The following is a 16,711-nucleotide window of genomic DNA, read 5'->3' as shown; positions in this document are numbered from 1 at the left end:
TTGAGCAAGAGGGCTGCAGCGAGCAGTCGCGTTACAGGCTGCAATATAACCACTCAGGGCATTTGTGTACCGTCTGACAATATATGCAAAGGATACCTACGCAGGTAGACCTTTTTTTTTTTAACCAGAAACAGCCACAAAAATCGCAGTTGCGAAACAAACCAAACTCCATTCAAATGAACAGTAATTTTGGCGTGTATAGAGCCAGCATACATTTAGGTCTAACTGGGTTAACCCTTTGAAACCTGGATTCACATCAGTTTTCCTGTGCTGCATTCCGATGTCTTTCACATGCATTTAAACCTCTGAAATATGAGTGAATTGGTGAGATTTATTTCAAAAACGCAGTGGAATATGCAGGTGGCAATTTGGCTAGAAATGTCAAAGAAATTTGTAAAAGAGAGAGGCAGGAAGAATTATTGGAAAATATCAAAATACCATGGGAAAATGTCCACAAGGTATTAAATATATTTAAAGTATTAAATTGGTTATGAAAAGAATGGATATTTCATTTTATAATTTTCAATTTTTTAGCATTTTGTTTCTATTTTTGCTCTTTCATGGGTAATTTTCTTGCAACTTTCTACTAATTTCTTGCTCATTTTTGTGTCACTTCTTAAGTTGCACATTGCCCTCTTCCCATATTTTGAAAGAAATAAAGCCAATTTGCTCAGGTTTCAAAGGGTTAAGGCTTCATTTAAACCAAACCAGGGCTCGTGATTGTTGATACAGTGAAAGATGAACTAAGATGAGTTTTATTTTGTTTTTGTCTGTTTCTGCTGAATGAAGTGTTTCGCAGCGATAAAATCTGTTTATTTATATGGAGTCTGGTGGCTTTGGTGATAACTATTTCAAGTCTGTTCCTGATTAAACAAAAATGATCTTACTCCGTGGCGACCAAGTACCTTTAAGAGACTCTAGACGTTGCACAAATGCCCAAAGTGGCTGCAGCTTCTCATTCTCTCATTACTGGACCAATTTTAAAAATTGCTGTGCCTAATAGTCACTTAGACACAGAAACGTGGGAAAAAAGTGTCCAGATTGAAAAACACCAGTTTTTAAGTGCAATTAATCTTGTATAATAAACATGGACAAAACTAGGACACCATTTCTTACAGCTTTTCAGTGTTTATTTCATCATCCTTGCCCTTTAAATTACACACTCAATACTAAAAAGACAACACAGTATCCACCGACATTCTACAGAAATAACCTGCTAAGGTTAACAAGGTAGTGCAACTTAATACAAATCCAAAGGGTTAGATCAATCACCGCGTGTGTCTCGACATTGCTATGAACTAACTAGACCTACATGGTGAAAGACGAATGCTAGAAAAAAAATTATATAACTTATTTAAAAAGGCCACATGATGAATATATTAACACAAGGAGAAAAGAAATATACACTATATGTACAATACCACTGTTGAAAGTTATAGTCAAAATCTACTGTTTGCCTATCAAACACTCACCTCCTGTAGATTTGAAAGGATGCTCTAAAAAGAATGTGTTGTCCACTACAAAGTGTTGGTGATAAAGCCGCCTTTCAAGTCTACAGAGAGTGAGCGTTTGATATTCAAAATATAGATTTCCCGGGAGGATCACATGAAGTTGTGACAATTCATCTAAAAAGCAGAGAAGCCTGATAAATAGGGTATTAGAGTGAAAAAAAATGAAAGAGAACAAGGTTAAAATTCTCCCACGTCCACTCTCTTGTCCCTGAACTTGCTTCTGGCCTTGGTCCGAGCCTTGAATGCAGCAGAGTTGTGGAGATGCTGAAAAAAAGAGGAAAAAAAGTTATTTTAAGGCAGAACAAAATGATAAAGTGTGTTTAATGAGGCAAATTTGCAATAAAAGAAGGTTTCAAAGTGTGGTGTGAGAGGTTCAAGTGCCTTTTGATGCAAATAGATTGTAAAATAAAAAACAGCCTGTGCATGTACACATACCCTTTCAAAGCGAGAGATTTTCATGGCCTTCATTGTGGCAGAATCAACCAGCATCGGTGGTCCCAGTTCAAACACGTCTCTGATGAATTCATTCGCCTTTATTCAGAAAAGGGAAAAAAAGCTCATTAAGAAAACACTTGCTCAGATTAGTTTAATTTCCCAATTTATGGTCATGGTGGATTGACTTTATCAGACTCCATTGACAAGACTATTTTAAAATGGATTTTTTTTTTTTTAATTTTCATTAGTGTTTTTAGTATTATTAGTATTTATTATAGTTTTCCTATTTATGTAAACAATATAAAAAGTCAGGAGTTTAAATGTAATTCTCATACCTTTTTTTTTTTATAAAAAAAAAAAATTAATTTCCTCTTTTTTCATCTGATAACAGAGATTGCTGTCTTAATGAGGAATCAATTGGAAACTAATTTTTGAACCTTTGTTTTCTATATTCATCTACATCTTTATTCATATATGGGTTCTTTTTTATCTTGTTTTTTATTGTTTTTATCTTGTTTTTTTATTTATTTTTTATTTGTATTTTTTTGAATTTGTCAGTCTTCAGTAAATCCTCTGGCTGAAAAAACTCCCCCAAAAAAACAACTTCTACCAGCCATCACCATCAGACAATACAGAATCAGAAGGATCATTTTAGATACTGTTTTATGTGATACTGTTTTATGACACAGTGTTATGTGCTCTGAAATATGTTCCATTATCTCATCTTCTCTTGTGAAATATTGCAGTTTTCCACAAGCGCTGGCTGCCAGCCAGAGTGCGGACTACTCTCCAACCAGCTACTTGTAATGGCTTTTTTTCCCCTACAGCATGAAACATTATCCTAAATCAAGCCGAAAGTGTTGTCTTCCTGCATCAGGCAGGCCTGCAGATCTTCATTATCTTTTAGTGCTGTGTCAGTGCAGAAGAGCTCCTGTTACGCACTGTTCGACCCAACAATACAAACTCCGCAGTGATTCTGCAGCACAATTAAATCCAAATGTCAGCTCGCGCGCAATGAGGTTCTGTCATTTACTCGTACATTTACGCCACACTCCACCAATATTTATCAGCTGCTTAAAAACATACCTGTAGGTGGTAGTTCATCCCGGAGCCCACAAACTCCCTGAAGGTGTCATATGTCCTCTTTCGGACCCAGCTATCGATGGTCATGCGCTCTGTCCCAAAGCGAATGGTCTCAGACTGGAAATCACCCTCCTGGAAGAAGAGAGATGGATATGAGAAAAATAACTATGGTCAGAGAAGACATGATTTAATCAACATCCAATATTTTTTTTTTTAACTGAAAAAAAAAAAACTGAAAGGATTTCTAGCTTGTAAATCTACAGACACCCGGGATGAGAGGAGGAAGAAGCATCTAAAATACGTCGAACACCCACCTCAACAGCCTTAAGTACGTCCCTGAAAACCGACCGCTGCTTCCTCTTGTCTGTCTTGGCTCTGTGCTTGTTACAGTCTGTGGCCAACGCGTTCAGTTTGTCACACAGTTCATCCCAGTCATCAAACTCAAACTCCTGAAGGGAAACAGAAGAAATGCCGCATTCATGACCAATAAAAAAGTCAAAAAAAGGAGCGGCATCTCACTAGACTAACCAAAGAGGTGAATATACAAAGAAACAGTCAAGCAAGCATGCACAGGGTTCCTACAGCTTATGGCAAAATAGATTTAAGACTTGTTAATGCCATTCTGAATAAAATGTAAGACCAATTTTACAATAACTGAAATAACAAAACAAAAAAAACAAAAAAAGGGGGCTGTGAATAATTTTGAACAAATGTTTATTGTAATTTAAAACAGGATCCACTACTCTGATCAGTTAATATGAGAGGCATTTGGTAAATTGTTTTGGAAAAAAAAGATATTATACATACAGTATGTTACCAATTATTCTGAGATTTTAAATTGCAATGCAAGAAAAAAAGGGATTTACACAATCCTACTTTCAGAAGTCTTAAAAATGTTTGAGACATGGAAAGATTGATTTAAGACATAGCCTTATTTTTAGATTAATGAATTCAATGCCTTTTAAGACTTTTTTAAGGATCTCTGGAACCCTGCATGCAATTTAGGGCAAAGTAAAAACAAAACTGCATTTTTTTAAATTTTCCAACCATAGTAATTTTGTTGTAATATTTAACTGCGCTGAACTACAGAAATGACAATAAACTTACAGAGTCCATGTCTCTGGCCAACTCAAAGAGCAAGGCGATGGTCTCCCCAGCTGCAATTCTCATGTTGACGTCCTCACTTTCCAGCAGTCTTGGCAGTTTGGGCAGGTGTCTGCGCAACAAATAACATGCATCCCAAATTATTTAAAGATACATTTCTAAATTCTTACATTTCTAAATGCTTATCTGGGTTGCACTGAGATAAACTAATGTGAGGTTTTAGGTAAACTGTGTAACTTTTTAAAGGGGTTGACAGCAGCGGGGTCTTACTTGCGCAGGACGTCTTTGAGCTGGTTGGCAGTGCAGATGGTGAGCAGCAGTGCCCAGGACAGCAGGGCGTTGGTGTGGAGCAGGCTTGTCTGGGGACTGATCAAAGGACAGGTACCGTCCAGCCTCGCGTAGGACCGCGTAAACAGGTTCTCAAAGCACTCCATGGTCGCATGCACGTCCTAGAACAGGAATCAGCAGGGATTGCAAATGCTTTAAAGTGTTCAAGTAAAAAAAAATAAACCCATCACCATTCATCACAAATAACATTTTTATGACTTTGTGACTAATTACTCAAGGCATATTTGAGTTAAGCTGCCAGCGCTGTTGACATGAATATTAAGAGTGAATGAGGCGCAATGTCACAACTGATAATGAGTACTGATAAAAGGTTGTAAAGAGCTTCCCCTCAAGCCCAGACGTGTCAACCTGCAGAAAAGACACCAAAAGCGATCAAGAACTTACCAAAATGTCATCTTCTGCTACTAAAGTACAGAGGCCCAGACTTGTCGCTACCTATTAGAGAAACGGAGAGATTTGCTGAGCTGACTTTGACAGTAAATACACGTTTAAAAACCCAGACATCAAAACAGCACGTACAGTGTGGCTGATACCGTAACCTGTCAACAATGCATTCTTTTACGTTAAAAAATGAATCACGTTCTGATTTGGTAGAGACAATATTAGCTACTCACAGCCTGTCTGGCTTGTATGTTGGCTGATCCATCTGCCAAGATGTTTTTAAAGACAGGTTTCAGGGTCTTGAACACCTCCTCGCTCTCGATTCCAGAGCCCAGCTGGATACACAGCAGGCAGGCTAAAGAAGCTGCCGCCCGCTGCTCATCGCCTTTGCCTGACAGAAACAAGAGTGGGTGTTCACATCATCATTTTACATGCATCTTACATTTTTTTTTGATCTGACAATAAAAACTGAGGTTTTCAATTTTACCTATCATATCATGCAGAAAAACACAGGTCCTTTTAAAAATACAATTAATTAGTGTGCAACTACAGAAAATGTATTTAATCCAAGGATTTTGACACTTTCAGAAGCTCTGATATTATAAAATCCTGTCATTAGAGAATAGGACCAGACTGTTTATAAATCAGTCTTTTCAGATACCTTTCTTGAGGCAGCGTTCGATGCTGTCTGTGATGGTCATCCTTCTCTCTGAGATGAACTCATACAGGATCCGTGTGGCCATTGCCGTCTTAAGCCCGTCCAGCGCCCCCTGTCTGGTCTTAGCACTGAGGAAACAGAAACACAAACGTTAACTACTGCACACTGTCCTATTGGCTGTCCTGCATGTCTGTCAGGCTAGGTGGGTTGGGCTTATAGGCACAGAGCCTGTGTTAGTTTGAAAGGGGGCGTGCCAAATAATTAAGGAAACTACTCAGACCTGGTGGGTGAACCACAGCTGATGAGATGTTTCTGAGTGCCCTGAGCAAGAAGAACGGTAAAGTTTTCTCTTTTTTCCTGTGAAGTTTTTTGTTTTAAGTTCTGCGTGTTTAATGCCTACAAATAAACTGTTGATGGAGAAATGATGCTGAGCTGTTTTGGACGGCAGAGAACGAGCTGTTGGATCAGTGCCGGGACAGGAAGGCTACAGGTAGGCCAACAAATCTTACCTTTGGAACGGCAGTCAGATGCTCACTTTCTGGTAATATATGTACGGGCATCCAAGCCCTGGAAGCCCTAAACAAGTGTTTGCCCTAAGTAACAGTATCACATGCTCAGGGTTATGTTTGATGTGACTCTGTCATACATGTGCTGAACACCCACTGATTTAGCCAATAGCTTGGATGAAGGCCCTACAAATTAAAGGCAGCTGAACTTAACTTTTTGGCACTGGGCAGAAAAAATTCACTATCCAAGCATATTCTTAATAAAATAATAAATACCCTTTCTGAAATGTTGGGTTTAATACAAGCTTAAATTAGAGGAGAAAGAAGAAAATTTGAAGCAAATTGTTTGAATATATTGAACAACTTATCAGCACAGCCTCAGCATGTGAATCAGTTCCCTCTGGTAAACAGTGATGCAGTGTGTATTGCCTCATGCTTTTATTGTGAAAGGTAAGAACGATTTCCCATATGGTAAAAAGTGCCAGAGCATCTGTAGTGTGTGTGAGCATCAAACTCTTGACATGCAGCAGAGGAGCAGCAGAGCAGCAATTTTGCCAAAACCCGGTATACGCTTTCAGCATAGCTCTTTGTAACATGATTATTTAGGTACAAACATTCATCCGCCTTCTGATGGATGTTAATTTTGGACCTTGACTAAAATGCATTGCTGAGCTATCAGATCAATTTCAAATGAAACTTTTTTAATGAGTAGTATTCTGTGACACGTTACCTAATAAAAGAACCTAACAAATCAAAATACTTTGGACACTTTAATTTTACATACACAAAAAGAAGTTTGACTTTCATCTAAAACATGAATTTCTCCAATCATTGTCATCAAATTATTCAAAATATAAATATTGTAATGAGTTGCTAATGTGTCATAATCTTAAATTAATCCCCACATGGCACTGCCAATAAAGTGGCACTACTTCTTCATCCCTGCTTTAATATAATCAAGTTCAGCAGACACACGGTGAATAGCCTTTTCAGGGATTAGTTCTATTTTTAACTGGACTGGGCTGCTAAACTCAATGATATATTTTCTCCTGTGATTGACAGGAGCGCTCTAATCTCCCAGAAATGAGCTTTTTAAACTGCATTAGTTGCACCTACTTAAAATATATGTTTTAACAGGCTCTTTATCATTACTTCAAAGGCATTATTCCGCAATAATGTACATCTATTTTTGATAATGAGTTAGTCAATATCATTCGCACTATTGTAATGGATTCTATTACATCTTTAGTGGGCAAACGATCCCTAAATTGTCAAAACTTACCTTGCTGAAAAAAGTCACGTCATTTTAAAAAAGATTTCATGTAAAAAGGAAACTCTGCGGAGTCACGTAACTGTCTGCATGCCAAGATCAGATAACTTGTATACAGATTGTTGAAAAGCAGGAAGTTCTTCTTATTACCTCTTATCAACCGTGCTGTCAATGAAACCCTTCAGCTTATACTGGAAATCCTCCTGGGCTGCGTCCTCACTGGCCTCTCCACCTAGAAACACCACAAGAGTAAGACATTTTATATGTGTTATTGAAGAAAAGTTTGCCCAATAGCAGGCATTACTACAAAAATCAGAATAGGAGATGAACACTACACACTATACTACTACTTCATTACTTTTTGATTATGAGTGCTCACAAACTAAAAACACCAGCCAATGCAAACACACCCACTGACAGCACAGCCAACATTCCTATGCACAAGTTGAAACAAAGCACATATTTTACACACAAATGCATACACAGGTGCACACACTTACCTTCATCTGCAACACTGACTGTGTCACTGAAGCTGCTGCAATGACTGAGGGTCTCAATGGAGGCATCCTCATCACTGAAAGGCTGCACATTTCCATGCTGCCCCCCTGAAAAAAATAAAAATTAAAAAAATATAATTTCACCAAATCAAATCAAATGCACATTGCAGCAGGTCTGCTTGAGCCCATTATGTAACCCCAGCTCCACGCAGGTGCTGCAGCGGGATACTGCAGTTATCTAATCTGTATTTCTGTCCTTTGCATGCCTTATCCTGCTGTACTTTTCATTATCGTGAGTAAAAATTACACCATGCTGCTGGGGTCAAGGGCGATCCACACTTCTGTTGACTGTATAAACACAACATTATGTTCAGGTCAGAGGGACATGGGTCAGCTGAACTTTTTGTGACATAACAGAAGCTCTGACAATCTGCCACAGCCGGTGATTACTCTCAGGTGCAAAATGACAATTCAGGATGCAGTTTTGTCCAAAAGCGCAAGTAATGTGTCATGGAGGGCAGGGAGGAAGCTTATTTTGCGTTCCAAGTCTATATCACATAGTAAAAGTGATTATCAGACCAGAAGGGGACGTTCACAATTCATTTGAATTAAAAGCTGCAAACAGGCACTTCAAAACTCACTTGCATGCTTGCCAGTCCAAGCAGAATATTTTAAAGGTCTTCCTGAAAGCGAGATGAGCGTGGGAGAGTTGTGAAAATTCACACCAAATATAGGTGTGAAAAGATTTTGTCTGTTTATTTTTCAAATCTAAAACTCACTGGTTGCATTAGATGTGAAAAACGTCCAATAAAAGCTACATAATGTGTAGGAAGTAGCGTTGTTGGTGGTGGTTGTTGCACTGCAATCAGACACAACAGGCGTCTCTGGCTTGACCTGAATTCACCTCAGAGGGGCATGTTGTTAAGTCCAGCACTCGAAGAGTAAAGTTGTCACAAGTGAAAATGAATGTACTTTTAAAATGTCACATAATGATAACGCAACGGGGAGCGCCGTCAGCTGACGATAAAAGGCCATTTTCCCCAAACAGAGGCTGTTTCTATGTGTTGACGTGGACTCTTCCCCAAAGACAGCTGATTTCTGAGAACCGGGCGCCGCCTCTTTTCCTCCCCGCACTTCGTAGTCCAAAATGTCCGCCTACAGTCGTTAAACAATAACAACTCGTAAACTAAACGGATATTTGCCGTTCATTCTACATTTAAGTAAGCCAGTATTAGTTCAAAATGGATACCAGCAGCCAAAAAATCGGCTAAAGACCAATTGAGGTCAATCTTCAGACACGGCGACCTCACTTTAAAGTAAATCTTTAATTTACATACCCAAATAAATTATGACTATTTATCTATGGAGGGACTATTTATGCTCAAAGCTGTCAAGCTGCCAAAGAGGTATGTTTATTTAAATTAACTTTACCTAGCAACCACAGCTTGCTAATTGGAAGTTGACATTAGCTAGCTAACGTTAGCTTGTACTGTTAAAGTGCGATTTTGTCCTCGCAGTTTGTTTACAATAGTTTACATCGATAAATCGGTGTACATAATAATAGATATAAATTAAAAGCATATGGACTATGGTGCCACGTTTCTGTAAGAGCCATTCTTTGTGTGACAACGGCTAGTTAGCTCTGTGTTTTGACGTAGGCCCTCTGACGTTTGTAGTCCTTTCTGTAAACACGTTCAATTCTTTTCAATGGACCGACAACACTAAAAGAACTACAACTACCGTCAACATAGACAAGTCAAATAAGCAAGGCCACAGCAATGCGGCCGCTCGCTCACTTACCCCTATTCTTCTTCTTGGTCCTCGGCATTTTCGTGCAGATAAATATATAATTTAATCCAAAATCAGCCAATACACGACCAGCTTTTATTATATTGTCTCGTAAAATGAAAATATTCCCGTGGCACAGCGGATAAAAAGGAATTGAAGGCGATCTTGGAGATAGACTGTTGGCCGAGACGATACATTTTCCCTCATAAACCAGGGCTGCGTACGGGGAGGGCGGCTCCGAGTATTTATACCGGCTGACATGTCACGAGGAGGTTTCCCGGCATCGCCGACCAATCCGGGAACAGGAACAAACGTCGCGTGTGTTCGCTCGTGATGCAGTGGTCAGAAACGTGGACTCAGTGCATATGTGGTTATTTTGGAAAAGTGTGTGTCTGTTTAGGGTCATCACAATTTAAGGCGAGATGTAAAACAAAAACAAAATAAAACCTATGATCTTCTCTAAAAGTTTTATAAACAACACAAAAGTTGTAATTAAAACACACAAGCTGAAATGTTAACCATAATGCAGTGATTATCAGAATTTATAGTGCTGTGACACAATGATGTCCCTGTGATCAACAGTGTAAACAACAAACAAAAAAACAAATTAACTCCTGTTCTTTATGAAGTTATCATTACTTTTCTGAGAAAAAAAATACTGCTATAAGAGCTATGTAGCCTATCTTTGCACACTCAGATACAATATAATGATGCATTAAAGCAGTATATAGAGCAGTAAGGATAAGCAGTAAAAGTATCACCTACATCAACATGCTGCTGAAACATTATATTTTTTAACTTAAACATTTTGTCCATAACACTACCTCATCTGTATGACTTTTACCTAAACTGCAGTATCTTTAGGTGTAACATGCTATTTACATAATGGCATAGCTACTCTTATTAAAAAGATCACTTTTGTATCTTTCGACTTGGATCCTGTTTTCCCATGTTCATGTGTCTTAGTAACTATAGGGAACAATAGTTTAAAAAAAAAATTGGTCCAGTATTGAGTGAGAGGTTTGCCATGTAACCACCAAAGGCATTTGTGCACTGTGTAGATTCACTGAGAGTGCTTGTTTTTGTCATTGACAGGCAGATTATTATAAGTGTCTCACAATTTATGGAAAGGTATGGAAGCATGAAATGCTAGGCCAGGAAATAAAAGAAACCTGATCCGTAACAGGTAATAACATAAAAAGTTTCTTCTCATAACATGAAAACGTCTTGTTACAACAAGAAACTTTTCTTGTTACAACATGAAACGTTTCTGTAAAATGAACAATTTCTTGTTACATGTTACGTTTTAACAAGAAAGGTTTCTTGTTATACGATAAAAACATAGTGTTATAAAAAAAATGTCTTACAAAAACATGAAAGCTGTCTTGTTATAACATATAAACATCTTGTTATAACACAAAAATATCTTGTAAAAACTTGAAAAGTATCTTGTTATCACACAAAACTTTTCATGTTATTACCTGATACTGATCTGTTTTTTTTCTGGCCTGGCAGTTCTACACTTCTGTAGAAAGGATCACTACAGAGATAGACCTTTTTGTTGAAGTGTAAGTGTTTGTGTTTAACCAGTCCCGAAATTGCTATTGCCACATCCACCAGAATTAACACTAATTTTAGCGTGTAGTGAGCCAGCATATTTTCGCATCTAAATGAAGGGTTTATTTTAATCATGTAGTTGTCAGTTATAGGATATTATCAAAAAATAGTAAAAAAAAAAAAAAAAAAAGTCCAGGTAATTATGTTTATAAGTCTTCTAATTATTATAATGATTAATCTATTTTTCCCTATTTTTTTCTTTATATTTTTAGCACTTTCTTAAGGTCATTTATTTATTTACTATTCTTTTTTGTTGCATATTTTAAAGTTATCATGTAACTTTCTACTTATGTCTTGATACTTTTTTGGCCATTTCTTTTTAATTTCTCATTGCCTTCTTCCCATGCTTTTAAAAGAATTGAAGCCAATTTGTTCAGGTTGAGTACTTCCTATACAACTGTCTGCAGTATGAATTTTTATGGAGCAGATGGCATTATGTTGTTCTCTGCTGCAATACATCACCTCCTGTGAAAATCCTCCTTGGTGATGCTATGAGTGTAATTATTTTCTGCTGTAATTCAATTGAAACTGTGGTTACAGGGCTCTATGATGCAGCTGATGCTGTGTTTTTATGCATTTGAGATGCAATGGCTAGTGTGATGCAACAGGTACTCCTCTGCTGCAGCGATGCTGTTATTATGTAATGCATTAGAAATGGTGATTATAACATACTGTGATTGCAGCCCCCTGAGACAATATGGATTAATTTGCTCTGTATGTATGCTGTATGCTAAGGTAGACAAAATATCAGAAACACATTACAAACCAAAGTTTCTCTGTAAATTTGATGATTTTTTTTTTTTTAAAGAAGTGCACTGTAGTTCATTTTAGTAAACTTCTTAATATTTAAAAAAAAATATATAGACACTTAAATATTTTTGTGTGTTTTGTTAGGGTTGGACACTGTTCTTGCCACTGCATTTGCCAAGTTTTCTGTTTTTGGCAACAAGGAGGCAGTTACACAAATCAATTAGCAGTATACAGGGGATGGACACTGCGCAGTCTAATGAGGACACTTCAGTGCTCATTCTCTTTGATTATTACCCCAAATGAGGTGGATTTGGGCTCTCTGTGCCTTCCAGAAGAGAGCAATTGAGGAACTCTTCATAAATGCTAAGTTAGAGTCTGCTTACAGTTTTCATCTTTCGGCAAGTTGTGAATGAAGGTCAATGCAACTATTAACATTTGTTTGTGAGTGCAAGGGTGTGAAACTGAGTTTTATATTCATTTCATTCAGAGGATAGTGATATAAAAGATGTTTAACCTTGCACTGCTTCAATATTGTTGCTTTATTTATAGAGGTACAAGGAGAATAGATGTTTCCCACACTAACATTGCAAGAAAGAATCGATTCCAGCGAGTAGACCATGGTTTCACACACCTACTGCAACGAGTGGCAGTAAACATTGGATCTCAAAACTGAATATGGCTCAAGAGCTGAGTTATGGAGTTTAACCCTTTGAGACCTGAGCAAATTGGCTGGTTGCCTTTCAAAAAAGCATACATTGTAAAATCTGATAAATTGATCTTACTTAAAAGGGACGTAAATATACCTGTATGTCTGGTTTATCTTTACTATATATCAAAGTGTTAAGTTTACTTGAAATTTAGCTCTATGTTCTTAATTTTGTGAAAATGTTTGCAGTTGCAAGTGTTATCAACTTCAGTAGTCTTAACTTGATCGTGATAAAGAGGATTTTGCCAATAATTAAGTCAGGACATCTGCATGTTCTGTTTTTTTTATCATGTTTAAGAAAATATTATGATTGGGTTGTTTGCAGCTGGCAGAATACTGATATATAGTAGTAGATTTGGTTCACTAAAGTTGCTAAAACTAGTTACACTTGTCATTTTTAAGTTGCAACGACTTTACAACATTAAGTAAATATGACTAAGACATAAGTTAGCAAAAAAAGATAACTAATAACTTGTCAGATTTTACAATGTAGGTAAAAGGCAATGAGCCACTTAAGAAATGACCCAAAAATCAACAAAATATTTATAAAAAAAAGTCAAAGAAAATGACAGGAAAATGAGAAAAACAGAGAAAGAAAGAAAGTCAAAAAAAGGAAAAAAAAAAAGGTAATCGCCCGAAAGAATTGCTTAAAACAAACAAATTAACAAAACATATAACATAATGTGAAATATATAACTATGATAATTACAAATATATATTTTTAGACATTTTCCCTCAGCTTCTTTGAAAATTATTTTCAAAATCTGCTCATGGCTTGCAAATTGTGGAACAGTTCTTATCAAGTTGCCTTTTTCCCCATGTTTGCAAAAGACAGCAAACTAATTTGCTCAGATTTTTGAAGGTTTACATACTTGCAAAGGTGTCTGAATGAAAGCACAAGAAAAGTGATGTTGGTCCAGGCCTCAAATGGTTAAAGATACTGTTAATGTTTGACTGGAATTACAGCTAATTCAATTTTCTGTATTTAGTTTAATCTCTCCAGGGAGTTAAGAGGTCAAATACAGGACAGCATCTGATAACCAGTTTCCACTAAATTGTCCTCTCTAAAATGTCCCATTCATGTTTATCAAATTTTGAACTAACAAAAAGCCGAGATTGAATCACGACAGTTAATTATCTTCTCTGGCTTTTATTACTTCCTTCTCTCTGCATTTTGCTTGACGGAACAGAAATAGTTCCTTCTTTGTTACACAAGTGGAAAATCTCACAGATGCAGCCTCCATGCTGCCATTCCCACGGCCCAACTGTCAACAGTGTTCCTGCCAGCTCAGACCTGACAAACATCAGAATACAGGTTTGCAGAATTCAAAGCTGACTTTCATTTTTCATGCACCTCGTGTTCAACTGTTGGGTGGCTTCCAGAGCTGCCTCACGAAAACACACGTACACCTGCATGCTGATCATGATCTGCAGTTGCTGCCTTTTCAGATCTAATTAATAAAGCTTTATACAAGATTTTTATCGTGTAACAGTTTAGATTTTCTCTGGAGAAGCGAGCCTTGATCCACAAACACTCTCAAGACGTGGGTGGACTCGTAAACACATTCAGCAGTTTTTTTCAATTTTTACTTCACCAAGTAGCCCTGCCAAAACAAGATTTTTGTGCATATCCTGCCAAGACAGTAATATCAGACAAACATAAAAGTTTCACATGATCAACATATTACAAAAATACACGTGAAAGGAGTAAATAGTATCTGCTTAATTACTTTAGTGGGCAGTGGCCAATGGCAGCAGGATGGAGCAGCTGCAATCTAATCAAAGCACACAGCTCCGTAATGAGTAACATACAAAATCCTTCATTATGGGGTAAAATACAGAAAGATTAGGCAATTCATAAAACAGTGGAGCCCAAAGTTTAAAGGAACTTAAAGGTTAGATTAAAGGGTTTGCACAAAAATAAATTTGATGTAAATTTGGATACAATAGACAAAACATACCAATTTTTATCCAAAAAAACATCACAGACAATCACTCTCCTTTGCATACAAACCAAATCTGACACTTAAATAACAGGGGACTGGGACAGGGGGACAGGGGGACAGTTGGGACAGTTCCTTTTTAGCAAGTAAAGTTTTTGTTGGTAGTTGGCATGGGAGTCCAAAGTGTGTCGGTTTCCCTGGGACGGTTGGAAAAATATTGTTTAATGTTCCTACCTTGTTTCAAATCAACAAAAATACACAAAAACAAGATAGAGGCTTTTCCTGATTTGATAAGGCCCACTGTGGAGTCACTGAGTGAATGTTTACTGCATGAACTTTATATAGACCCACATTTTGACCCGAGTTCACTACATATATTAAACTCTCAGTTTGTTGTTTGTTTGTTGTTTATGGAGTACCACAAGTGTCACGGAAATAGTTATAAATTATTTAATGAATTCATAACTAATTGTACAATTGAAATAAATATCAATTAATTTGTTTGCAAATTATTCTATTAATCTATAAATGATTAGACTAAATTACAAAGTTATTAATAGACTTAACTTATTATTGTTTCAATGACACTTGTGTATCCCCATAGTGATTGACTTATTTCTATTTTATTTTATTTTTTTAAACCAAAATTTAAAGAAAATGCGCTTTGTGTACATTTCACAAAACTATGCTTTTCATGTTTGGCTTGGGCTCTAAAAAATGATAAATTGTTAGCAGAAACCTTTCTCAGTTCAGAGATCAAGTTATTTTCATTCCTGTTTTCAGGTAGTCTGTTATTTCACATCTACAAAAACGTCCCACCTGGCCCCGCTCTCCCCCCTACAGTACAGCATGAGTACATGTGATCTTTTCTGTGCTTTCTTTAGCGTGCAGAGTGATGTGCTGCCTTGAATATTTGAGGTGACAAACACTTTTTACCCTCAAGATGGCCCTCTGCAGGACTGTACTTATTTCTAGAAGATGCTATATGTAGCCCTTGAGGCACTGTGCGTGGACAGAGCTGCTGTTCTGTTTGCAGCATTGAGCTTAAATAATTCATAAAGTGTGGGGCTACGGTTTATTAAGTAGATACAATAACACATAGTGTGAGGTCAAATGGCGAGCATGTCACACCATAGATTTTGTGTTACATACTGTATTTTTGAAGATATTTTTTTATTTAGAGGACCTAATAGTGCCCCTAAATATTTAAATCTACTCATTGCTCAGGTAAAGTCAGGTAAAATGGGACAGTTTTTGGTAGATGACCAAGAAAACCACCTAAAAATTCTATCTTGAGTGTTAGAACTTGCTATGCACCTGTGCTATATTTCTATAGAGAAAAAAAATTGCCAGGTAAAATACTTTAGAAACATTGGACCTGCAAACACATCAAGAAACTCTAATTCACTCTGATGACATGTTCAGGTAAAGTGGGACAGCTGGTAAGATAAAATGTGTTTCTGTTTCTTTTTTAAATGGTTAAATCAATTTCCATGTTAAGTCATTTACTGATTAAATAGTTAATATAACTTAAAATATCCAACTTTTCTGCCATGCTTTCTTCTGTTGAATGTGGTTTAGCAAAATCAGAGAGTGTGTAACTGTAAATAAACTGTGAGTTAGTCAGTGCACGTTTGTTAAAAGGTTTTGCTTTACTGCATTTGGTCAAAAAATCTGGCAAGTGGTTTTAATGATTATCATCATTAATATCCAGCTAAATTCAGACAGGCAAACTTCCAGTGAAAGTTGCCTGGAATACTGAACCATTTGCATGATGAGGACTTCAGACCTTGCATATGTCTTAGGCACTAGGGGGAGCCATTCTGTTTGAAATTCAAAGGACACTGCTTTCACTGCAACATGAGCAAGTGAAATTCCAAGAGATGTTTTTTGATGCATAATTTATTAAGTCAGTGAACTGTGCACACTGCTGAGCCACGTCTTGCTTTAAACACTTAATGGGCTGGAGCGTGCAATGTAAATATCAAATATCCAAACCGGTTGGAAGGACGTCTGCAGAAAGTTGCATTTTAAAATGAAAAAAACAGATGTTATTTTGAAGGTAGTGGGGACTGGTTTATGCAAGCCCGCGCAATGCGTGGTGGAAAAAGAGA

General features: G+C 37.1%; 1 protein-coding gene across 1 annotated transcript; it reads right to left on the bottom strand.

Annotated features, from left to right (window-relative positions):
- Window positions 1–1,112: 1,112 nt before the first annotated feature.
- Window positions 1,113–9,793, bottom strand: ifrd1 (interferon-related developmental regulator 1). Its single transcript, XM_042511440.1, has 12 exons — window positions 9,594–9,793; window positions 7,797–7,901; window positions 7,447–7,528; window positions 5,524–5,648; window positions 5,096–5,253; window positions 4,866–4,916; window positions 4,404–4,582; window positions 4,137–4,245; window positions 3,344–3,478; window positions 3,033–3,161; window positions 1,947–2,042; window positions 1,113–1,775 (listed from the first exon to the last, which is right to left on the bottom strand). The coding sequence occupies exons 1-12, from the start codon at window positions 9,619–9,621 to the stop codon at window positions 1,689–1,691; spliced, it is 1,284 nt and encodes a 427-aa protein (XP_042367374.1). The 5' UTR covers window positions 9,622–9,793; the 3' UTR covers window positions 1,113–1,688.
- Between the last annotated feature and the right edge of the window lie 6,918 nt (window positions 9,794–16,711).

Source organism: Plectropomus leopardus, chromosome 22 (assembly GCF_008729295.1).
Source record: "Plectropomus leopardus isolate mb chromosome 22, YSFRI_Pleo_2.0, whole genome shotgun sequence".
Lineage (NCBI taxonomy): Eukaryota > Metazoa > Chordata > Actinopteri > Perciformes > Serranidae > Plectropomus > Plectropomus leopardus.
The sequence above is the reverse complement of the archived record's forward strand: the minus strand, read 5'-3'. Positions and strand labels throughout refer to the sequence as shown.

What these genes read in the sequence shown, in the direction of transcription:
- ifrd1 (XM_042511440.1), bottom strand. Translation starts at nt 9,621, where the DNA reads ATGCCGAGGACCAAGAAGAAGAATAGGG. An exon ending in AGTCAGTGTTGCAGATGAAG is followed by an intron (nt 7,529 to 7,796) that starts GTAAGTGTGTGC and finishes TGGTGTTTCTAG; the next exon opens with GTGGAGAGGCCAGTGAGGAC. An exon ending in CGAACGCTGCCTCAAGAAAG is followed by an intron (nt 5,254 to 5,523) that starts GTATCTGAAAAG and finishes TGTTTCTGTCAG; the next exon opens with GCAAAGGCGATGAGCAGCGG.